Raw genomic sequence first — 26,077 nt, 5'->3', positions numbered from 1 at the left:
ATTTGGTTTGTTAAATGAAGCTTAACATTGTCTTTGTGTTTGTTTTTGAGTTGCCACACTATGGAATAGACTGGCATGTCTAAAGGTTAATTTTAGGTCAAAAATTGAAAAAAAAAGAAACCGCTTTCTCTAACTCATCAGTCAATCATTGTTTTGAGGAATGAAGGCTATATAATGCTTGAAATTGCCCAAAAAATTAAGATTTCATACAAAGGTGTACTCTACAGTCTTCAAAGACAAAGGACAACTGACTCTATCAAGGATAGAAAGAGATGTGGAAGACCAGATGTACAACAAAAAAAGAGGATAAGTACATCAGAGTCTCTAGTTTGAGAAATAGACACCTCACATCTCCTCTGCTGACAGCTGCATTAAATTCTACCTGCTCAACACCAGTTTCATGTACAACAGTAAAGAGAAGACTCAGGGGTGCAGGCTTTATGGGAAGAATTGCAAAGAAAAAGCCACTTTTGAAACAGAAGATCATAAAGAAAAGGTTAGAATGGGCAAAGAAACACAGACATTGGACAACAGATAATTGGAAAAGAGTGTTATGGATCTTAACCCAATTGAGATTTTGTGGGATCAGCTAGACTGTAAGGTGCGTGAGAAGTGCCCGACAAGACAGCCACATCTATGGCAAGTGCTGCTGGAAGTATGGGGTGAAATGTCACCTGAGAATCTGGACAAACTGACAGCTAGAATGCCAAGAATCTGTAAAGCTGTCATTGCTTCAAGATCTGAAAGTTTGTGTCAAATTGAAATAATAATTTTTCACGTTATTAATGTCCTGACAATACTCTGTGATCAGTTGAATGCCACTTTGGTGAATAAAAGTACCAATTTCTTTCCATAAGAGAAAAATTTGTACATTATTCCAAACTTTTGGCCACCAATGTACTTTGGGAAACAATGAGTTTTCAAACATAAATTTACTAGTTTGGATGTGGCTTTAATAGAGCACAGCAGTATGGTTCTGGGTGTAAAAATCACATTCAATTATCGATAACTTATAAACCTTTAAAGAAAGACCTACTGTGAGCTCCAAGGTTGTTCATCAATGGTATATAATTCCGTTGAAGCAATCTGTCTGCATTAATTCAACTTCATTGTTTAAAAATCGTGTTTGATAGCAGAGTTCATTAAAAACAACTATACTACCCATGGACCAGCAGAGATAAATTCACCAATCAGAGAACTGCGGCCAGCGAAACGTGCCTCGGAGCTACCGCCCACTCCCATGACGCACTGTTACATAAATTAATTGCATAATTGAGTCGGTCTCCCACAACCTTATACTACTTATATATTTGCACATATCGGAATATTTCACAACGTTGTAATTCTGCTACAGTGGGTCTCTGAGGGTTAAAGGGTGTCTAGAGAAACTCCCTGAGGCTTTTGCCATCTGAGGAAACCCAAATGGTGCCTCAAGTACCTTTTAATTTTTTACAGTGAATTGTGATACAAAAAACAAACTTTATTTCCCAACAGGTAAAACAATGACATCACTCAACGCTCACAGTGGTCCCGTTGAATTCTTGGTAGCCACCTCTAGCATTTTATCTCAAGCAATCCTAAAGCGGGATTCTGCTGTGGAGGGTGTGGATTCAAATACTGGAGAGGAGGATAAGGAGGTGACCAATTCATCTCAGGAGTCCCTCCAGCAGGCAGATGGTGCTTCACACGGAGAAGCCAAATCTAAAGGTGTGCTGCTGCAGTACCACCTGCGGTCTACCTCTCAGCTCCCAGGTAAGCTCCTGACAGCTCGGCCCGAAGAAGCACACTCCGACTCGACACGGGACTCTCTGGAGCACAGCCTGGAGGACGGTTCTATCTATGAGCTGAGTGATGACCCAGAGATTTGGGTAAGGGGCCCAGGGCCATCTTCTAAGGAAGCAGCACGGAGGGAGAAGGTGACATCAGCCGCTGTTATATCAGGTGGAAAAGGCTTCCGTCGGCTCACTAACTCTTCTATCTCCACTGAATCTAATGAGAATGCACTTGTGGTCTGGCAGTTGCCCATTACAGTGTGAGGCAGTAATACATTTTCCTCCCATTGGCTTTCATCTGGTGTTTTTGTAGTGATGGGTTGTCGGCTCACCGAAGGACAAAAGGACTATTAGCCTGTATTTGTATGGCTTATGCCGAATTATTCATTCCACGTTTCTTCCAGAAGGTTTTAGGTTGATGACCAACTGCGCCATTCAATATTCATTCTTTGTAATAATAGCATGTATTTGGTGTATAATGCACCACAACTAAATATAACAGTAATTTCACCTCTTGACTGGTAAATGACTGGTATCACCAAAATATCACATTTGATTTTAGTCCACATGCTTGCAAGGAATCAGGCTTAGTGTTTTTTTTTAGATGTAATACAGAAAATAATCCTTAGTATGTATCTGAAAGCGCTGTGACCTAATTCTTTCTTGTGTAAATGATAAAAAATATAAATTTAATGCAACACCACCATAGGTGTGCACAGTAAAAGTGAGGCAATAGAATATGTTGCATAATTCTATTTAAATGTGTTTTAATGTTATTTTAGTGTAAAATGTGAATAGCCAAAAAATGAGAAAAAGGAAGCCTTTGGCATAGGTACTTGTTTCAGATGGTTCTTATTTTACGCAGTGTCACTTTGTCAAAAAATAAATCATATTTGCTATGAGAGACTTTTCTTCATCTGCAATCTTTCCATTACTATTTCATTTTTTATTTAAATGCATTTCATATTAAATTCAGTTATCATTAAATGGTTTTGAAACAACACTGTGTGCAAAGACTTGCTGTAAATTAATACTGCAGAGAAATATTATATGTTGAATCTGAAAATATTTGTATCCTTTTATCTCTGGGCAGCCACTGCCTGCTCTCACAATAAACATATCAGCAAATGCAGTATGGTGCAGCTCAGGCAGTGGTTAATATATGCAAGTTGTGACACCAGTAGTACGTGAAGAGGATGCTAAATCACATTGCTGGCAGACACGGAGTACAACTGACCTGTCAGGTTTTTTAAGAGCTGTCTAACAGTCACTCATCATTCTATTTGGCAAATGATGGTTAAGGGACTTGGCTCATTTCATCTATTAATTTGTTTACATTTATTTCTATTAAATTGCACTACAAAAATAATGAACAAATAAATGTCAAGATGTATTGGTGAATGCTCAAATAAAATGAATCAATCTAGCCCATTATTGAATATTAAATCTATTAGGCTTGCAGAAGAGAATCGCGTTTACTTTTCTGCAACCCAGTTCGCTTTACTTTAAGGATGATACTTTTTGTCTATGTAAGTTTCTTGTGGTGTGGTAAGATAATATTAAGAGCCCAATTTAGACTAAGGGGCTGTAAAGCATGCTTGCATCAAAGCCTCCTATTTAGAGATGTTTGATTTGCTTTGTGTCTAGTGGGAAATCAAGACACTCATTATGGTTAATTGATGGACTTGATCAAGATAATGCCACTCCTTTTTTAATGCTTAAATACAAGAACAATGTTGATATACCTCTCTGATTGTGGAGAATTTTGCAATAACAGTGCAATGACGTGAGTTGCTTTAGATGGGTTGTGCTGCCCAGTTTTTGTTGTTGAATTCATTTTTCTCAGCAGTGCAAAAATGACAAAAGAAAACAAAAACCATCCACCTGCATGGTTCCCCCATACCAAGCTGAGAGAGATGAAAAAATAAGTTGATTTGACTGAAAGCAATTTTTATTAAAGATATCATGTCTGACCTGATCCAATGTGATCATAATAGAGTGAGGTGTTTCTAAATGTCATGTGCTGTGTACCTGTTTAAATGTGTTAGTTTGTTTGTGTGGATGGGTGCCTGAATGTGAGAATTAATCCATTTGGCTAGCTGTACCTACTGTGCATTAGTAATACAGTATGTGCAATAATAAATAAAAAAGCATTGCTTAATTTAGTAAAAAACACAAATGACCATATTTCAGTAAATAACATGTACAAACAAGTATTTTGTCCTTCAATCTCAATTCTTCAGTGCTTGATGGAGGTTATATAGGTTTATTTTTGAAAGGCAGTTCTTTATTGGCATATACCTAATATTTTTTGTTACAAAAAGCAATTTTGCCAAACATGCCCAAATATCAAACCATCGCATCGTTATCTTTTTTTTTCTCTCTTTCTTTTGTCCTACAATTAATGTAATTAATAAATTGTATACATTTATTTAACATTTAAAACACATGTGACAACTTGCTCCAAACTGAGATTTATGAAAACGTCTTGGTTACTGTCATAACAAGGGCTGCAACTTACGATTATTTTGATAATCGATTAATCTAACGATTATTAGAACGACTATTTGGCGATTATTGCAACAATTAATCATTAGCCCTTAACCGATTATTCAGCTTGTGCCCTGATTTAAAAGGTTGTGTTAAACGTGCTTACTAACAATAAAGAGGAAAAATTCATCTTTTAAAAATACCTCTAAATGACATTCAATGAATTAAAGGGAAAAAAATATTTGTATTCATTTTAATTCAGTAAAGAAATTAATTACTATTGTTATCAAGTGTTTTTGTCTTGTTTTCCATTTGAAATGGTCAAAAAATCCTTAAAACAAGACACATTTACTTGAGAAGCAACATATAAGATATTTAGACATGCTTTAAGAGAATCCATCTTAAATATGCATGTTTTTAGTATATATGTGTATATTATTTCACTTGGTTATACCTCTGCGAGTGCAGTAAAGACAAAATATAATTATATTTAAGATCTATTCTCTAAAAGCAAGTCTAAATATCTTATATGCTGCTTCTCAGGTGAATGCATCTTTTTCTAAATTAAATTAGATAAGTCACGAGCCTTCACGTTATAATCTAGCTGCATTAAGCGTGCACGCTCATGGGATGAGCGTCTCCACGACAGAGAGTGCCTCAACCGGGTGCAGTTTCAATCTCTCCCACTTGATCAGGACATTCGCATTAATGTGATCCCATGTTACATTAAATGAGATCAAACGACTATTCGACAATTATTTATTGTTGACGTTGTTGAAAATGTTGACTAATCGTTTCAACCCTAATTGTAACCTCTGTTCCCTGATGGAGGGAACGAGACATGTATCGATGTAGTGACACTAGGGGTTGCTCTTGGGAGCCCCAAACCCCTCTGATCTTTGAGAAAAGGCCAATGGGAATTGGCGAGTGGAATTTGCATGCCACTGCCTTGGACATACGGGTATAAAAGGAGCTGGCTCGCAACCACTCATTCAGGTTTTGCGCTGAGGAGCTGAGACAGGGTCCTGGCCATTTCAGTGGGTAGTTCAGTGTTGTGGCAATAGGGACACAACGTCTCGTTCCCTTACTTGACATTGTGTCAATGTATTGACACTAGGGGTCCCTATATGAAACGGCACAACTAGTTGAACTGTGTTATGTGGATTGGTGATGCAGGTGCATGCAAGCCACTGTGTGCCTCGTAGCGAGCAGACCCGGCCTTCTCGTAACCTCCACCAATGTCCATCAGAGGTGTTTGAGGCTCCTAAGAGCGACCCCTAGTGTCACTAGATCGACACAAAATTGAGTGAGTGACAGCCACCTTTGTGCTGAGATCACAGTTTGTTTTTCTAAATCTACCTTCATTATATAGTTGACCCATACCTGAAAGCATACTAGCATTATTGTATTGTATTCAATTGTTTACCCAACAGGCTGTTGTAAAAATTAGACGATACTGGAATTTTAAATTTTTATGGCCAGAGTTCCCAAAAAAAAAAATTTAATTTAAAGGTTCACTCATTAATGCTTTGTTTATATTCTTGAACTTAAACATACACACACACAGCATTGCTGCAGCATCATTAAAACACAATAGCTTTCAGTTTTTGTTGCCATTGTAGAAATGCACTTTTCACTTATCTGCCATGATTAATTTAATCCATGAGTTAAAGTGTCCAATAACAGGGCAGTTACTGAAATTAACCAAGTAGCATCCGGCTGGTCATGTTATCCTAACATGGTAGCTCCCATGTGCAGACCCTCTCCATGTAGAATAAAACATGAACCTTTTGTAAGGTTACTGATATGACTGGTCTTCATTTCATGTGAGTGCTCATGATTTTATACATGTTTCAAAATTACAATTAATTATTTTTAGGAGTAAAAGTTTTTAATGAGGAAAACATTACTGGGTGCACCTAAAGGGAAAAACAAGAAAAAAAAAATAGAATCTGTAGTTCTTACAGTATAAAAATCATTATGTATATGGAGAGTCCTCATAATGAAAGCTGAACCAACGTTTGTGTTTGTGTGTGTGCGCGCGCGCGCGCGCGCGTTCAGGGAGGGAGCGCGCGATCACGAGAAAAGGAATTCATTCAAATCAGTTGCTTTGATAATCTTCGCCCGTCGGAACCCACAGCGATGGTGCTGCTACACCGTTAGAAGACACGATGAGAAATTACCGAGAGAATTGCGAAGAGTTCCCCAGTATCACAGCTTTGTACGGAGGATGACATTTCCATAACATAAAAAAGGAATAGTGACATTATCGTTCTTTTGACTGTTATTAAAATTAGAAAATAAAAGAGATGAGTATAATCACTTTAACTTTGCTCCTGTGTGCTGATCTCCTGGATTTCGTCATAGGTAAGTTTTACTTAGATTTCTGTTTGTCGTCATGTACGAGAACACTCAGAGACAGCAGTTTGAGACAGACACCTGTATGGAGATTAAAAGCTCTTTAGAGTCAGAGAATAGCTCTAAATGGGATCAGTTAATACCGTGTTTATGCATTTGCTGTGAGGCAAGAAACATAACGCATTTATTTCTTCTATGTCCTTAACTTTATTTTAGTGTCCATAAAACCACCTAATCTTTACCATTTACTCCTAATGTGTGTGTGCATGCATAAACCACTCTCGAATAAGTTACATTTTTCTTCATGTCACTTACAACCATCTGGAGTATTGAATTGCTGTACTATATAATGATTACGTGGTTTCTGTGTTGTGTCTTGCCTGCTAAACTCAGGTAGGCCTACACTTGTTTAATGATTTTGATGGGTGGTCATTTTGTGGAAGAAGCTTAAGCTTTTGTCCTGACCCACTTTTTGAATGCACTTTAAAATAATTAAAGGTTAATCATTGCTAAATAATAAAGCAAAAATATCTAGAAACTACAGTATAGAGCAAACAAATGTATGATGTTATGTACAGTATCTTTGTGTGTTTTGTATGTTTGTGGGTAGGTAGAGTTTTTTTCTTTTCATTCATGCCTGTACATCAGAGAGAGAGGGATAGAGAGTGTTTGTGTTGGAAATGAATCAGTAATTACAGCCATCAAACTTATTACTGTGGTAGTAATTCAATAATGCTGGCTAGCATCATGTAATTTCTCCTTCCCTTAAAAATGTGAGACAAGGACTTAATGTCAAGTGGTCAGATCATAGATTTACATAGGAATTTGGAAAATGCATGTGTGTTAGCAGTATATAACATATAATATAATATAATACAATACTTATAGCAGTTTGGGACAAAGTGCATTTCCCAAAAGTCAGCAGTGTTTATCTAACGTTCTATATCTTTTTTCACAAGTGGATGAAATTTCTCAGGTAACTCCTCGGGAGGTTTCATAATTGTTTGAATTATGCATCATGGCTTGATCTCTATCTTGATTCTTCATAGATACAGGGTTTCCTACAGTCATGGAAAACCTGGAAGTGTCAGGACATTTTACGATTTCCAGGACTGAAAAACACTTTAATAAGACCTCAACTTAAAAAAAAAAAAAAAAGTCATGGAAATTAGTTAACATGAACTAACAATGAACAATACTTTTACAGCATTTATTCATCTTGGTTAATGTTAATTTCTACATACAGTACATTTTTTTAAATCAAAATTTGTATTTGATAACATTAGTTAATGCACTATAAATGAACAAGAACTAACAATGAACAATTGTATTTTTATTAACTAACATTAACGAAGATTTTATAAATGCTGTAAAAATATATTGTCAATTGCTTGTTTATGATACTTAATGCAATCACTAATGTTAACCAATGGAACCTTGTTGTAGAGTGTTACCTCATTTCAATAGTGAATATACATTTTTTGAATTGAATCTCTATTAAATGATTAAAAAAAAATTACAATTATCCAGTAATCATGAACTACTGGAAAAACATGGCACAGTCATGAAAATAAATTGGTCAAATTTTCAGAAGCCCTGTAGATATCAAATTGTGGCCTGCCTTGTTAGCCCACACAATTTGTTTTTTTTACATTGTATTTCATTTATATGCTTTTACCAGTGTTTGTTTACATAATCAAATAGATTATTCAATACATCTAAGTGACCCAAATAATCCTGGCACATCACCTTCTGAAATGCATAAACTCTCTCTGCTAAATCTGACATTTGACCAGAGATTGATTTTCCATGATTTCCAAGATTATTGCAGTCTATGAAATGTGATTGTTGTCTGGGACTGTTATAAACCCTGTATTTCAAAAATACACATCGCCTCCACATAAGCTTCCTAAAGGACACTCTGTGGCATTTTCTCTGTAAATGATGGCATGACGAACTAAGTGCCTGAGGGTCACTGGACATCCCACTGCCCTGCACTGCATGTGACCTGCAGAATCACTTGTTTGATGGGGGGGGGGAATACCATGGATTATGCAAAGAAAAAACTAATCCATTTGCTGCCGTCACATTTAAAAAGCCAATACGGTGAAGCAATGGGATTTTGTAGGTCAGTGAATTTCTGACAGATTATAGCCCGATTGCCTCCCACACTGATGCCTGCTTGGTAGATGGTGACGGTTTCAATGGAACAGCAGTGCTCAGCAAGACATGGCTGCTTTCATGTGATGTTCTGAATACAGAGCATTTGATTTAACAATGTTTTCTGTCAGATGCTGGTCAAATCTGAGTAAACTTAAGACTTCACCCAAAAATGAAAATTCTCTCATCATTTACTCACCCTCATGCCTACCCAGATGTGTATGACTTTCTTTCTTCTGCAGAACACAAAAAAAAGATTTTTAGAAAAATATTTCATGTCTGTAGGTCCATACAATGCAACTGAATAGGTACCAACATTTTGAAGGTCTGAAAAGCATATAAAGGCAGCATAAAAAACTCCATACAACTACTGTGGTTAAATCCATGTCTTTACAAGCTAAATGACAGGTGTGGGTGAGAAACAGATCAATATTTAGTCTTTTGTTACTATAAATTAGCTTCCTTGCCCAGTAGGTGGCGATATGCACAAAGCATGCTAATTGCCAAAAACAAAAAAGAATGTGAAAGTCAAAGTGGGAATTGATCATAAAAAAAAGACTTAAAGACTTAAATATTGATCTAATTGTCACCCACAAGTATCAGATTGTTTCTGAAGACATGGATTTAACAACTGAATGAATTACTTTTACACTACCTTTATGTGCTTTTTGGACCTTTTATATAGGTGTCCATTCACTTGCATTGTGAGGACTAACAGAGCTGAAATATTTTTCAAAAATGTTTCATTTGTGTTCAGCATACGAAAGAAAGTCATACACACTGGGATGGCATGGGTGAGTAAATGATGAGAGAATTTTCATCTTTGGGTGAACTATCCCTTTAAGTAGAATAGGGGAACAGCTTTGGCACCATTGATAAATGAAAGTCATGGAAGGGATGATATGTAGCTCTGTCTTTAGGCATCAAACTACACACAAAATCCATCCTTGTAACAGCCATTATGTAATACTGTAACATGTTGAAATATACCGTCAGGTCCATAAATATTGGGACATCGACACAATTCTAATCTTTTTGGCTCTATACACCACCACAATGGATTTGAAATGAAACGAACAAGATGTGCTTTAAATGCAGACTTTCAGCTTTAATTTGAGGGTATTTACATCCAAATCAGGTAAACAGTGTAGGAATTACAACAGTTTGTATATGTGCCTCCCGCTTTTTAAGGGACCAAAAGTAATGGGACAATTGGCTGCTCAGCTGTTCCATGGCCAGGTGTGTGTTATTCCCTCATTATCCCATTTACAAGGAGCAGATAAAAGGTCCAGAGTTCATTTCAAGTGTGCTATTTGCATTGGGAATCTGTTGCTGTCAACTCTCAATATGAGATACAAACAGATGTCACTATCAGTGAAGCAAGCCATCATTAGGCTGAAAAATCCAAACAAACCAATCAGAGAGATAGCAAAAACATTAGGTGTGGCCAAATCAACGCATCGGTGAGCTCAGCAACACCAAAAGACCCGGAAGACCACGGAAAACAACTGTGGTGGATGACCAAAGAATTGTTTCCCTGGTGAAGAAAACACCCTTCACAACAGTTGGCCAGATCAAGAACACTCTCCAGGATGTAGGTGTATGTGTGTCCAAGTCAACAATCAAGAGAAGACTTCACCAGAGTGAATACAGAGGGTTCACCACAAGATGTAAACCATTGGTGAGCCTCAAAAACAGGAAGGCCAGATTAGAGTTTGCCAAACAACATCTAAAAAAGCCTTCACAGTTCTGGAACAACATCCTATGGACAGATGAGACGAAGATCAACTTGTACCAGAGTGATGGGAAGAGAAGAGTATGGAGAAGGAAAGGAACTGCTCATGATCCAAAGCATACCACCTCATCAGTGAAGCATGGTGGTAGTGTCATGGCGTGGGCATGTATGGCTGCCAATGGAACTGGTTCTCTTGTATTTATTGATGATGTGACTGCTGACAAAAGCAGCAGGATGGATTCTGAAATGTTTCGGGCAATATTATCTGCTCATATTCAGCCAAATGCTTCAGAACTCATTGGACGGCGCTTCACAGTACAGATGGACAATGACCCGAAGCATACTGCGAAAGCAACCAAAGAGTTTTTTAAGGGAAAGAAGTGGAATGTTATGCAATGGCCAAGTCAATCACCTGACCTGAATCCGAATGAGCATGCATTTCACTTGCTGAAGACAAAACTGAAGGGAAAATGCCCCAAGAACAAGCAGGAACTGAAGACAGTTGCAGTAGAGGCCTGGCAGAGCATCACCAGGGATGAAACCCAGCGTCTGGTGATGTCTATGCGTTCCAGACTTCAGGCTGTAATTGACTGCAAAGGATTTGCAACCAAGTATTAAAAAGTTAAAGTTTGATTTATGATTGTTAATCTGTCCCATTACTTTTGGTCCCTTAAAAAGTGGGAGGCACATATACAAACTGTTGTAATTCCTACACCGGTCACCTGATTTGGATGTAAATACGCTCAAATTAAAGCTGAAAGTCTGCAGTTAAAGCACATCTTGTTCGTTTCATTTCAAATCCATTGTGGTGGTGTATAGAGCCAAAAAGATTAGAATTGTGTCGATGTCCCAATATTTATGGACCTGACTGAATGTGTGTGTGTGCAACATCTTTTCAAATGCATGAGAACAGATGGGTGTTCAATTTAAGTCACTTGCGTAGCACTGTTTTGTGGTTTGTTTTTGATGAGTAAAAATTCGTTTGACATTTGAAACATAGTGTGCAATATACTGTTGACATTATTGTTCTGCACTGATGTTGTCATTAAATAATGGGCAATCAGGAATGCCTGTCAGGTAGGCAGTGATGGATGTCTGAAAATATTAAAAGTTCATGAAACTTGAGAACGGAGACATTTTTTGACTTCTCCAAATCATCCATTTATATTGGTTTTTACAATAATGATTTTAATCTGAAATATCCACCACTTATATAAATCCTCATTATCTGCTATAATTTCACTGTCATTCATTGCAGTATGACCTTTCTTTGATGAGGTTTATATTGGGTTCTTCAAAGCACCGTTTCACTAACTTATAACTTAATGGTATTAGAAATGAGGACGGCACAGTAATTTTGCTGGAGCTCAGTGCTGGTAATTTGGATGGGATTGTAAGGGAGGGCTGTACAATTTGAGTATGCAATAAAGCTTTCTGCAAGTGATTCTGCTCTTTTTTCCAGGTTATTTAACAGTCACCATTGAGCCTCTCCCTCCTGTAGTTATGGGGGACACAGTGACTTTGAAGTGCAATTTCAGGACTGATGGCAACCTTCGAGAGATAGTGTGGTTTCGGGTAAGTGGGCTCAGAGCGTTGCATCTTTGCGTGCCGCATCTTTTATATCAGGATCCTGTAAATATAGATCACTTGTTATCTGTATACTAGTTATGTGTTGTGTCAAACTCTTTCCATTGTGTTTTGTTGGCAAACTGACATGAGAACAGAAGCTGTCAAAAATATAAAAATATATTCAGGATTAAGTGTGCATGGCTCAGTGATTTTAGGACAAGCTGTTTTTATCTTCTTGTCACACAGAGGCATGAGTATGTCAGGCCTGATGGGATACAACCAGATACAACATTCAATTTAACATGATCAGGATGCCAAACAATTTACATGACACAAATCTGTCACATCATTTGCAGTGTATCGGTACGCATGTGATTATTTTATTACTGGGAAAATTATCAGTATAAATTATCATATCATAGAGCAGTGTTTCTCAACTGGTTTGCTTCAGAACCCAGATTTTACATTGGACATCAAGTGGCAACCCAACACAGTACTAAAATTGTTTACAATAAAAAAGTAACAAATTTGCCCTTAAAATCAAATGTTACATTTATTAACATTGCCATGAATTGCATAGACTCAGGGTCAGGGAATTAGGGTCAGAATTTAACCAGGGCTCAAGGCACAAATACCCCCAAAAGGGATGCAAAACCACAGATACATGTATGGTTAAATAATATGTAATCTAACCTTTGAATAATTTAATTCTATTCTGTTCTATTCTATTCTATTTTATTCTATCATAAAGGTAAAAAATGTCCCTGAAAATTTATTCCAGGTGGTAATGGTGGCTGAATATTAAAACTGACCATTTTGTAAATGAACAAACAGCAGCAGAAATATCTTTACAAGCCTAACTTATGGAACAGACTCAGTACAGTACAGTATTAGCTATATTATCAAGTTTGCACCAAATTTACCAAATTTGCACCAAAATACTGTTTGATTTGACTCACTTAAAAGAAATGGGAAGCTTTTTATTCTCCCTTTTTAAAGATTATAAGCCTATTTATTTTGCTTTAACTGAGCTTATACTCACTGTATGATCAGTTGGATTTTTATTACATTTAGCTTTGTTTTTTCCTGCTATCCGTGACCGTATCAGAATTGATCTGTGAACCTTTTTTGGGTCACGACCCACCAGTTGAGAATCTCTGTCATAGAGGGTAGTTATATATTTACTACATTTCCCTATATCTAAGGTGATGCTCAGGGTATATTATAACAAAACATCAAAGATTTCATAAGAAAATATCTTTATAATTGTATGATTTATTTCTTTCAAGTCAGTTTTGGCCTTAAAGGGATAGTTTGCCCAAACATTTTCTCATCATTTACTCACCCTCATGCCATCCCAGATGTGTATAATGTTGTTCTGCTGAACACAAATATTTTATCAAAGATATTTTTTATCTTTTGGTCCATACAATGCAAGTAAATGGTGGCCAGAAATCTGAAGGTCCAAAAAGCAGATAAAGCACATGAAGTGATGAGTAAATTAGAGAATTTTCACTTTTGAGTGAACTATCCCTTTAAAAATACATTGTTAATTGCATAGTTGTACATTGTTCATGTTTTTTCAGGTGACGGAGGGAGGTACCTCAAAACAGAAAATATTTACTTATGATGCCATGTACAACGCCAATGTTTCTCACATGGAGGACTTTCGCAGAAGAGAGGACCTTGTTTACCAGTCTACTGTCAGGTGATAGTTATATCCAGAAGACTTCAGCTTGGAGTGGATATTATCTGGCTTTTCTCTCAATATGCACCATGCTATTTTTATGGCTGCTGTTATGTGTTTTGACGGATTGTTCCGCAATGTTCCCAGGCTCCCTGAGGTTCAAATGGAAGATGACGGGCCATATGAATGTCATGTGGGGATCTATGACAAGGTGTCTAGAGAGAAGGTGGTCCTGGCATCTGGGAGTATCACACTTAATGTTATGTGTAGGTTCTAGTTGTATATCTATAAACGATCCATCATACAAAGTTACTGTCGAAACTGGAACACGGATGCATAGTGCAGACAAGCAATACAGTGATGTGCTCTTAACATTTTTGACTCTAAGGCCAACCATTGTCCAAGACAATTCTCAAAGGCCCCCATCTTTTTATAATATAATACTTAATCATAATTTATTTAAATTATGTAAATGTTTCAGGAACTATCAGTTTAAATGTAGGCCTACATCTTGAGTTAAGCTGTAAAGTCATATCATTGCCTCCTTGGAAATTTGCTGAGGCCCCTAAGTAGGCCCCGGTCCCCTGTTTGAGAACCACTGCTCTAGTGTCTGGTTACATTAACACAAAGTCATTATACCTGTTAATGATTGCCTTTTATTTTAGCCATTAAATTTCAATTATCTAAACAAAAATCCAGTGAGTACTTGGGTTCTAAAGAGGATAAAATGTAATAATGATAATGGGAAATTCACGATTAATTATTAGAAGAAATCTGCTTACTCTAATTTAATGGATTTTTAGTTTTATTGGGATACCTTAAAGGTGGGTAGGCCTACATCTTGTAAATGTGGTCAACCAAGACCAAGACAAAATTTCAAACAATCTGGTAGTTAGAAAAAATTATAAAACAGATTGTTGTGACAACAAATGCACACCTTTGACCATGCATTCTACAGTAAATAACCAAAAGATTCCAAAAGGCAACTGCAAAAAGTTAGGATAAGGAACACTATTACTTGTTGGAAGAATTGTTTAGTAATAAATGTAACTTTTATTGAACATTGATGTCTTTTATCACATTGCAGTTGCCACTGATTTATAAGAGTTTTGCATGTACCTAAGAACGCTGTAATGCAAATCCTCTTGTGGCTTATTGTTTTAATTCCAAACACATCCCTGTTAGTTGTTTTTATTTCCCTGTACATGTACCCACATGTCCATATGTCCATAACAGTCTGGAGATATTCAGCAGGGTATTGAGATTAATTTCTTCTGCTTGCACTGGTAAATTAATAAAAAAACTCCCAGTGGATATAATGTGTCATGACGTGTGAGTGACGTGTGAGTGAGATATAAGTGAGAGTTCACTTATTGGAATGACATCAGTAAGATTTCACAGGGATTACCTATTAAAAATAAGCCACTGTACTATTGTGATATAGATCTTGCTTAACTAATGCACTTGTTTGCTTATAAAGTGAAAGCTCATTAAATGAGTATCTTCTGGTCTGAGACACAAATGTGCCCTTGAGGGGAAGTTACTAATAATCATGGTGAATGCTGCACTGTCATCTATCCATATCCCTTTGAACTGCTGCAGTGAAGAAATACATTTATAATGAGTTTTCATTGTCTTTGTTTTCATAGCTCCACCAAAATCTATAGCTGTCATTGCTGCAAATCAGCCAGCTCGATTTAATCTCTACGAGGCTCAAAACTTCACGCTTGTTTGCATTGTTACTGGAGGAAAACCTGCCCCCGTGGTTAGTAGATTAAAACATTCAAGCTCAAATAAAAATTCAATAAATGCAGGTATAATCAGTGCAAAGGTTATATGAATAAAAATTTGTCTTTTGTCTCAACACCTTTGTTACTTATTCTGTTGCCTGTGTTGTCTCCAAATTCAGGTGTACTTTAAGAGGGATGGAGAACTTATTGAAGTTCATACTTCCACATCTTCTGAGAAAGTAGAAAGCAGAGGCTTGCTTGCAGCCAAAGACAACCAGCCACTTATTAGCCGAGAACTGGACGATACAAAAGTGCAGAAGTCCCAGTCTTTCCTGGGCCCTTACAGCGAACCGGTGCGTCTGGACAAGGACAGACCCCAACGCAGCTACACTTCTAGAGCCCCTGGTGAGGAAGAACCTAGCCCCACCACTGAGGTCATCCCAGAGACTGTGATCAGTAGAGAATTCCCTCGCTGGGTGCTCAGCTCAAGCCCGTTGTACTTTTTCAACCATACTCGGTATGAACTACATGACGGTACTCTGGAGGTCCAAGCAATGCTCACCTGGCACCTGAATCCACAACTGGACAATGAGGCTCTGTTCAGCTGTGAAGTCAAGCACCCAGCCCTTTCCATGCCCATGAAGGCAGAAGTTACACTCTGTGAGTGTCAAATTAGATTCAGTTCTTGTTTATGTATATTGAATGTACATCTATATATATATATATATATATATATATGTAAATATTCAGTTGGGTATAAGTCAGAAGTCCACTTGAGAAAATGTTTATATTTTAATAATAATAATACATTTTATTTGTAATGCACTTTACACATGAAGGAACATATCTCAAAGTGCTACAAGTGCACAGGTAAAAAAAAAAAAAAAACAATAAAAAATAAAAATAGATTAAAACACTTAATAACAAAATTAAGAACAATTGGTGACAACAAGAACAGGATATGTTTTAAGAAAAAGCAGTTAAAAATAAGTGGGTCTTTAATTTATTTTTAAAAACCTCTATAGACTGTGGCGCCCTCAGGTGATTAGGGAGAGCATTCCACATTCTAGGCGCAGCTACCTGGAAGGCCCTATCTCCCATAGTACGGAGTTTGGACTTAGGAACCTGGAGTTTGTGGCTGTCAGAAGAGCGGAGATGTCGGTGTGGATTATGCAAAGTAATGAGTTCTTTAAGGTACACTGGTGCACTAACGTAGACACACTGATAGGTCAGGAGACAGATCTTATAATCAATCCTGAGTCTAACAGGGAGCCAGTGAAGTTTTTGGAGGATGGGTGTGATGTGCTCAATTTTGCGAACCCCCATCAGGACCCTGGCAGCGCAATTCTGAATGTACTGCAATCTTTGTATGCTCCTGCCAGGGATCCCAACAAGTAGTGAATTGCAGTAGTCAAGCCTGGAGGAGACAAAGGCATGCACCAGCATCTCTGCATCAGAAAAAGAGAGGGAGGGGCGGAGTTTGGAAATGTTCCGGAGATGAAAAAGTGCAGTTTTACAGGTGTGTTGGATGTGAGTGTTAAATGATAGGTGGGCGTCAAATCGAACCCCCAAGTTTATTATAGAGGACGTCAAAGAAATATCATGGCCAGCAAATGAGTAGACTGTCAGGGGGGAAGATCGGAGTTGGTGTGGGGTCCCAATGAGGAGACCTTCAGTTTTGGTGCTGTTTAACTGGAGGAAGTTATCCATCATCCATGCCCTTGTCTCCTCCAGGCAGGCATTTAAAGTGGAGAGTGAAGGTGTAGATGATATGGGGTCCAGCTTGACATAGAGCTGAGTATCATCAGCATAGCAATGGAAGGCAACGCCATGCTTGCTGATGATGTGGCCCAGTGGGAGCATATAAATGGAAAAGAGAGTAGGGCCGAGAACAGAGCCCTGGGGCACTGCATTATTCTTATTGAGCCCTGCATTATTCTTATTGAATACAGTTTTTAAGTTATAAGGGCTGTCGATTAAACTCATTAGTACAATTAATTAAATAAAATAAATTATAAAACATGTTAATAATACAAGTTTAATGCCCTCAGATCCGAACGTAAATTCTGTAATAAAAATATGCATCCAAAATTGCATACTGTCAGAGTATGGACTGTATTTGATGAAGGCCGCACTTCTCGGCCTATAAAACAGTACATTCTTTAGGAGACCGTATGCATGCGAGCAGTATAAATAGATTGCGGACATACTTTATCTGGGGGCGTGAGTATTGACCCGTTACTCGACTATATGATGTAATAACAACAACAACCACTAAAATAATCTACTCTGGTTTTGTTAAACAAGCACCATTTAAGCACAAGGAACAACTTTCTTGGTATATATTTCACTTACAGTTGAAAAGAGCCGTCGACTCAGGGTCTAACACAGTTCTTTTAAATCAAGCATTTTCAACGTGATGTTTGAATGTCTGCTTAACTCCTTAGGGATTGCAGAGTGTCCAGTTGATCCACATTTCAGGAAATAGTTGGTCATCTGAGTATTTCTCGGTTATGGTATATAAAAACTGAGGATTCTAATATACTACTCCATTGGCATGCTATTTTTGGAATACTATATAGTAGGGAAGTATGGATATTTGGACACAGCATACATGTTAATTCGTGTTTTTACAAGCCGCGTCAGAAGGGGGCAGTCAGTGCACCTCATCAAACCTCACAAGCAGCACAGCCACTGAATTAGAGCCGGTCACACAGAATGCAGCAGAATGCAAGGATCTTGAGCCACAATTCAAGTTTCAACTACTTTTAAATTGCCACAGCATCCTAAAAACGTGGCGTTTATGATGCTGAAAACCATTGAGACACTCCAATAGCATCTTTCTGATGCATATGTACTGTACGTGGAACAACAATTAAAAGTAGCACAGGTGGATCACAAAACACGCCACATAAGAACAGAACAGATTGACCAACTGAAATTGCTAAATGTATTGCTGTCGACTGTTGGCTTGTTCAGTGATATGGGAATAAAACAAAAACAAAATTGACTTCTAAAGCCACATTTTGTATGTTTTACTTGTCTGCCACAATAATAAAATAGTCTAAATTGTTATATATTATATTTACTGTATTTATACAGTATCTCACAAAAGTGAGTACACCCCTCACATTTTTGTAAATATTTGATTATATATTTTCATGTGACAACACTGAAGAAATGACAATTTGCTACAATGTAAAGTAGTGAGTGTACAGCTTGTGTAACAGTGTACATTTGCTGTCCCCTCAAAATAACTCAACACACAGCCATTAATGTCTAAACCTCTGGCAACAAAAGTGAGTAAACCCCTAAGTGAAAATGTCCAAATTGGGCCCAAAGTGTCAATATTTTGTGTGGCCACCATTATTTTCCAGCTCTACATTAACCCTCTTGTGCAAGGAGTTCACCAGAGCTTCACAGGTTGCCACTGGAGTCCTCTTCCACTCCTCCATGACGACATCACAGAGCTGGTGGATGTTAGAGACCTTGTGCTTCCGTTTGTGGATGCCCCACAGATGCTCAATAGGGTTTAGGTCTGGAGACATGCTTGGCCAGTCCATCACCTTCACCCTCAGCTTCTTCAGTGGTCGTCTTGGAGGTGTGTTTGGGGTCGTTATCATGCTGGAATACTGCCCTGCGGCCCAGTCTCCAAAGGGACGGGATCATGCTCTGCTTCAGTATGTCACAGTACATGTTGGCATTCATGGTTCCCTCAACGAACTGTAGCTCCCCAGTGCCGGCAGCACTCATGCAGCCCAAGACCACGACACTCCCACCACCATGCTTGACTGTAGGCAAGACACACTTGTCGCCTCACCTGGTTTCCGCCACACACGCTTGACACCATCTAAACCAAATAGGTTTATCTTGGTCTCATCAGACCACAGGACATGGTTCCAGTAATCCATGTCCTTAGTTTGCTTGTCTTCAGCAAACTGTTTGTGGGCTTTCTTGTGCATCATCTTTAGAAGAGGCTTCCTTCTGGGACGACAGCCATGCAGACCAATTTGATGCAGTGTGCGGCGTATGGGCTGAGCACTGACAGGCTGACCCCTCACCCCTTCAACCTCTGCAGCAATGCTGGCAGCACTCACAAGTCTATTTCCCAAAGACAACCTCTGGATATGACGCTGAGCACGTGCACTCAACTTCTTTGGTTGATCATGGCGAGGCCTCTTCTGAGTGGAACCTGTCCTGTTAAACCGCTGTATGGTCTTGGCCACCGTGCTGCAGCTCAGTGTCAGGGTCTTGGCAATCTTCTTATAGCCTAGGCCATCTTTATGTAGAGAAACAATTATTTTTTTCATATCCTCAGAGAGCTCTTTGCCATGAGGTGCCATGTTGAACTTCCAGTGACCAGTTTGAGGGAGTGTGAGAGCAATGACACCAAATTTAACACACCTGCTCCCCATTCACACCTGAGACCTTGTAACACTAACGAGTCACATGACACCGGGGAGGGAAAATGGCTAATTGGGCCCAATTTGGACATTTTCACTTAGGGGTGTACTCACTTTTGTTGCCAGTGGTTTAGACATTAATGGCTGTATGTTGAGTTATTTTGAGGGGACAGCAAATGTACACTGTTATACAAGCTGTACACTCACTACTTTACATTGTAGCAAAGTGTCATTTCTTCAGTGTTGTCACATGAAAAGATATAAACAAATATTACAAAAATGTGAGGGGTGTACTCACTTTTGTGAAATAATGTATATCATTATTTAAATTAGTGCTCTCAGTCGATTAAAATTTGAAAGTGGTGAAATGTGACTCTAAATATAGTTATTTTCATTTTTTTACGGAAAGAAAACAAAACAATATGTAACGTTTTATAAAAATTTTCCAAACAAAACCTTCCTCAGTATAAAGATAAAAATGCACTAAAATCGCACCAATTTAAGTAATAATGTTAAATGTTACCCAAAGTCTAAGTGGGAGTGTGACTAGTTGAAAGAACTAGTCGCTCTGCATTTTTGTGAATGTTAAGACTTTACGTCCCTTACAGAGGCTGCAAAGTACTTTATTTATATAACAAGTCCCATCTGGGCTTGTTTTGCTCAACAAATACCATTAAGAGGTCCGTTTCTCTATCATTTGGTCACTGACATCGAATCACTGTTTTTTGTGTGTGTGTGATGGGTGCATCAGTGTAATGACTCTCTGACCAGTGTTTATGCTGGTTTATGCTTTATGAACAGTAAATGTGTTAATTGCAATTAAGAAAAATTAACGTGTTAAACTTTTTTTAATTAATCGCATGCATTAACATAGCTCTAATTTAAATATTATGTATTAGTTATATTCAGTTATATTTATTTGGGGGCCCTTCTCAGCAAATATTGATATATCCGATTTATCATTTAAATTAATTAATTAGCATGTCATGTAATTTGTTTGATTAAAAAAAAAAAAAAATTATATTATCAGCATTTCAATTTAAGTGAAAAGTTTGTAAATTTGCCTTAATGACAACTTGCTCTCAAGCTGGCATGGACATTTATTGTGCAAAACCTGATGATCCATGTTACCCCAGCATGATTTGACAGTGTTTCAAAGAGCATCGTGTGCACTTTAGTGGAAGCAGGCAAATCTCACATTGTATACAGGAGTTTACAATGTCATTTTCTCACATTTGCATATTTAATTAGTGACCAAGAAATTGTCCAAAATCTTAAATGTTTAATTATTTGACATTGTAATATTTCTTTGTTTTCGATTTTTCAAGAACCTTAAACTTTCAGTTTATGTCCATGCTTAAATTTAATTATGAATTCCTTATTTTCAAAGTGGACTTTTGAACCCCACTGGATGTATATTAAAGTATGTTGCAGTTATGTAATAAAATCATTGAATACCTTGACTAACAGTCCTCCTATGACATAAATGACTACACTTTTTCATTGTGTTTAAAAGCTGCTCCGAAAGGCCCAAAACTCTCTGTTACACCAAGCAGAGCGAAAGTGGCAGACACAGTCCGCATCAAAGTGGAAGGATTCCAAATGGGACCTAAAGCGGTATAATCATCAAAGTCAATATTGGCTAAAATATGAAGGGGTGCAGTGACAGTGTGCAGATTTGCAGTTTAACAGTACCAGTGATTCATGTTTTTGTGTCAGTAAAATAGCATGGCATGCTGTTTTATGTCTTTTGCAAAGGCTAATGTTTAACCATTTAGCTATACTATAATAAAACTAATATTTGATAAATTTTGAAAAAAATAATTACGCTTCTTTTGATGTTTTAAGTGTGAGTATTAGACCTTAAATGTCCTAGAGAGATTCATTTGAAAAATTGCGTTATAGGATAATATATGTGCAAACGAATTCTGCCAATCGTGTTTAGTAGGAAGAGGTCTTCCTGGCAACTCATAAATATTTTAGGTTTGTCTGTGATTTGAATATTTACTCTGCAAGTCAGTCTGGGCATGACAAGCCATATTATACTTGTTGGATAGTGTATGAAGTGTTTGAATATTAAATGTTTTTCTTCATGTTACAGAATGAAGTGTTTCCAGAGCCTCTGTTCATATGGACACGCGTGGGAGGACGCCTGCTGGATGGCAGTGTGGAGAGATTTGGGAAAGTACTGGTTCTGGAGAGAGTCCCAGCTGAGCTCAACGGCTCAATGTACCGCTGCACAGTGCAAAACCCTTTGGGATCAACCAACATGCACACCCGCCTCATAGTGTTTGGTCAGTACCAGAAACTTCAGAAATTTTAGGTGGCTTGTAGATAACACTCAGATGCCTCATAGTGTTTGGTCTCTACCCAATCGCATCGATATATCTGACATTCATCACACACAGGGTTTTGTCTGTATGTACCCAGCATTCGCATGCCCCAAAATATTCGGATTATTCCCAACATCCATATTTCTCACAGTCTTTTATAATAAAATGCCTCATCCTGTTCAGACATCAACGTGTATGATCTGTAGATGAAAAATTATGGAACACTCATAGTGTTTGGTCAGTTTAATACCAACATGTGCATTTATTATTTGTGACTGAAATGTAGAACACAACACCTATCAATTCAAATTGGTTACAGAAGGGTTCTGATCTTGCTCATATATATAAAATATACAGTATGTTAATATATTTAGTGGCCCAAAAAATTTACTCTTAAGTCACGCTTAATCGTGTATGAATCTCTTTGGATTATATAACAAAATTTCAAACTGTGACATTTTTTTAAAGGGGTCATCGTGACATGAGGAATACAATTTTCATTGATCTTTTGACATCATTGGTCATTGTACTTTGAAAACGTTTCAGAACTCAAAAGTTCCTCCTCACTGCAAAAAGAGCATTTGTCAAAACCAAGCTGCCAAAACAACTCACTCTCTACTTCCTTCATACTGACTACATTTACATGGACACTAGAAAGTGGCGTATTGCGAGAAAGTAGCATTCCCATTTACGAGCACCGTTTCAGTGGCATACTCTTTACTCCCAGCATGGTCAGTAAGCAGCTTTTTCCACAGCAACATGATTTCCCCACAATGCTTGTGTAAATAACAAACAAGGTATCTGAGGAAGACTTCATTATTTCTTGCTTTTTCACTTTATTTCCAGATATTCCAGTATGGTTGCTGTGTTTGTTTTCTTAACTTTCTATTGCGACATGCAGCGGAATTGCGCTGCAAGAGTGGGTTTAGCCTCTTACGTCAATCTCCGGGATTCCCCCAATGTAAACTTGCATATACAGTACGCAAGCATGAGGAATCGTTGATATTTTACTTTGGTTTGCATAAATGGGTATAGTTGATAGTGTATGCGCTTTTCACACTGTACTCTCAGAAATGTTGAATTATTTCCGCTGTGTTGATTTATTGTAGGGCTCCATCATATGACGTTTGTTATCTGGTCTGTTCACATGCGCACTCTTCAAAAACCAGTAACAACGCCACTTATATATATACATGACCACATAATCTGTGTTTTCCGGGAGAAACCTGGGTGTGTTAAACCTCTTTCTCTTAATCCCCTAAATGGCGTAAGCAATTCTGCCTTCTTGTTTGCATGACGTTTCAGACGCCGCTTACTGCAAAAACACTGGAATAATCAGTTTTCTTAAATGCATGTAAAAGTGCTCATTGTAATGTCACAGTGTGGTAGCAATTGCATCTGACCACCTACACAACAACACATCAATGCCTACTTTACCTTTATTTACTTCCGTAGCCTGTCCAGTAGTGGTGAGCAGTGAGATGGCAAGGAGAGAGAGCAGGTCAGTCCAGGGCAGAGAGCCAATCATAAAAGTGGGCATTTACTGTCAAATCTAAGAAGCAGCACAAAAATTAGTGTTTCTGTCAAATTTATGACTGGTTTTTGTGCAAAAACCTGTACTAATATTATAAGTGAACTTTAAGGAACATATTAATATAATAAAAAAAAAAGGCATGTTATGACCCCTTTAAAGACATATAGCACAAACACACTATTCAAGAAAAACATCCTACAAAAATAAATGCGTTAGGTTTCAAATTATTAAAATAATTTTTTACTGAAATGTACTAAAATAGATATACTGTTAAAAATTAGGAAATAAAGTGGACACATTTTGGTTGTCAAACTTTGTGGAACATGTCCACAGTTTATGTGATGAACTACACCTGTCAATTCAAATTTGTTACTGAAGAGTTCTGTTTGGCTATGTTCTTGTTCATGTAGATTAAATAATAGTTTCACCCAAAAATTTAAATTCTAATAAAAATAATAATAATTTACTCATCGTCATGCCATCCCAGATGTGTGTGAGTTTATTTCTTCTGCAGAACACAAATGAAAGATTTTTAGTAGAATATCTCAGCTCTGGAGGTCCATACAATGCAAGTGAATGGTGATCAGGCCTTTGAAGCTCCAAAAAGCAGATAAAGTCAATATAAAAGTAATCTATGCCACTCCAGTGGTTTAATCAATGTCTTCTGAAGTGATCTAGTTGGTTTTGGGTGAGAACAAAAAAACATGTAACACCTTTTTCACTGTACGTCTTGTCATTGCATTCTCCAGGCACAATCATGATTTCAAGCTTGATTACACTTTCTACTGCTTGAGGCATGTGCAGAGTGCTAGATCAAGCTTGAAATCATGATCACCAAGGAGATTGCAGATGTCAAGGTTTAGGGTTGGTCTGTTCTCACCCAAAACCAACTGGATCACTTCAGAAGACATTGATTAAACCACTAGAGTCTGATTGATCATGTTTATGCTGACTTTATCTTCTTTTTGGAGCTTTTGGAATTATGGTCACCATTCACTTGCATTGTATGGACCTACAGAGCTGAAATATTCTTCTAAAAATCGTTGTGCTCAGTAAAAGAAAGTCATACACATCTGGGATGTCATGAGGGTGAATAAATGATGAGAGAATTTTCATTTTGATTGAACTAACCCTTTAAATAGGCCTATATGTATGTACGTATATATATAGCCCCCATAAAGTATTCTGATGTTTAAGGCACACTTAAAAATGTATGAATGTATTTGCATTAAATAACAAAATATGAAACCAAGTAGCAATTTTTTTTTTTTAAAGAAATGTAGCAAACATTTTCAAAAAAAGAAGCTTGTTTGGTTTCAAATGATTAAAAAATGTGTTTGTAATACAAAAATAGAAAATTTTACTGAAATGTACTAAAATCGATATACTGTTAAAAATTGAGAAACAAAGTGGACACTTTCTGGTTGTCAAACTTTGTGGAACATGTCCATAGATACATTAATGTGATTAAATTTGTTACATTTTTCTTAATTTACTATCTTTTGTTATTTTATGCAGATTAGTTTTTTAATCTTAAAATCTGTGTGTTTGAATAGAAAATCCAAGGATCAAGAAAACTACACATCTAAATCGTAAGTCCATTTCACACGAAATCACAATATTTGATACAATGTCTTGCTATATTCTACATAACCTCTCACAATGACTGTTTAATTGATTTTCAGTCAGTGATTCTGGTGGAGCTATGCTCGGACCCTCATTGATGCTGCTACTGGTGTCATTGACTTTAGAGTTAACATGAACACTACAGGACACACTTTCAATTAAAACCCTCTATGATACTCTTGTCAGCTCCACTGCCATCTCTCTCGCTGTCCAGCAGCTATAATCCAGGACTGAGAATGCATCAGAGAAATGTGTGCTCAGAATGAGAGTGCAAGCCTCAATCTACCCCGACGACCTTCATCATGTGACTTCAGTTCAGTTTGTTCCACACCTGTTTTGTCACAATACAGTGACATTCATACTTTGCCTTCATTTTCTACATTTTATTTGTGTACAGCTGTTGCAGGAAAGGATTAGAGTGTGGTGGAATGGGTCGGCCCACATACAGATAATACTTTACAATAAGCTGTTTAGTATAATGAAATCTGTAATGTAATTTAATTAATGTTGTTCCTTAACATTGTCCAGCAGCTGGGTGCAAAGACACTCACTGGCTTTCAGAGCTGAACTTGATTTTGAAATATCAGAATAAGCTTCACCTACTACATGTGACCTCTAGATGACAGTGTAGATCTTCAAACCAGACACATGTGAAAAAACCTCAGTTATGTAATGCTTTT

The 26,077-nt window shown here is 37.4% G+C and overlaps 2 protein-coding genes across 4 annotated transcripts in view; both read left to right on the top strand.

The window, feature by feature from the left end:
• Positions 1-3,195, top strand: part of LOC127618666 (rho guanine nucleotide exchange factor 10-like protein) — a 65,450-nt gene extending 62,255 nt beyond the window's left edge. For all 3 annotated transcript variants that reach the window (XM_052091251.1, XM_052091250.1, XM_052091252.1), the window contains one exon: positions 1,495-3,195. In XM_052091251.1, the coding sequence (XP_051947211.1) occupies positions 1,495-2,036 (542 nt within the window). In that variant the 3' untranslated portion in view covers positions 2,037-3,195. The remainder of the gene's footprint in view (positions 1-1,494) is intronic.
• Positions 3,196-6,503: 3,308 nt separating this feature from the next.
• Positions 6,504-26,056, top strand: LOC127618673 (immunoglobulin superfamily member 21-like). The gene is made up of 10 exons (XM_052091264.1): positions 6,504-6,629; positions 11,978-12,090; positions 13,671-13,792; positions 13,919-14,037; positions 15,421-15,536; positions 15,681-16,161; positions 21,421-21,521; positions 22,006-22,198; positions 25,328-25,363; positions 25,457-26,056. The coding sequence occupies exons 1-10, from the start codon at positions 6,572-6,574 to the stop codon at positions 25,531-25,533; spliced, it is 1,416 nt and encodes a 471-aa protein (XP_051947224.1). The 5' UTR covers positions 6,504-6,571; the 3' UTR covers positions 25,534-26,056.
• The last annotated feature ends 21 nt before the right edge of the window (positions 26,057-26,077 follow it).

The sequence above is a fragment of the Xyrauchen texanus genome, chromosome 25 (genome assembly GCF_025860055.1).
Source record: "Xyrauchen texanus isolate HMW12.3.18 chromosome 25, RBS_HiC_50CHRs, whole genome shotgun sequence".
Lineage (NCBI taxonomy): Eukaryota > Metazoa > Chordata > Actinopteri > Cypriniformes > Catostomidae > Xyrauchen > Xyrauchen texanus.
Note: the sequence above shows the minus strand (reverse complement) of the source record. Positions and strands in the feature narration are given on the sequence as shown.

What these genes read in the sequence shown, in the direction of transcription:
- LOC127618673 (XM_052091264.1), top strand. Translation starts at nt 6,572, where the DNA reads ATGAGTATAATCACTTTAACTTTGCTCCTGTGTGCTGATCTCCTGGAT. An exon ending in GAAGGCAGAAGTTACACTCT is followed by an intron (nt 16,162 to 21,420) that starts GTGAGTGTCAAA and finishes TGTGTTTAAAAG; the next exon opens with CTGCTCCGAAAGGCCCAAAA. An exon ending in TCCAAATGGGACCTAAAGCG is followed by an intron (nt 21,522 to 22,005) that starts GTATAATCATCA and finishes TTCATGTTACAG; the next exon opens with AATGAAGTGTTTCCAGAGCC.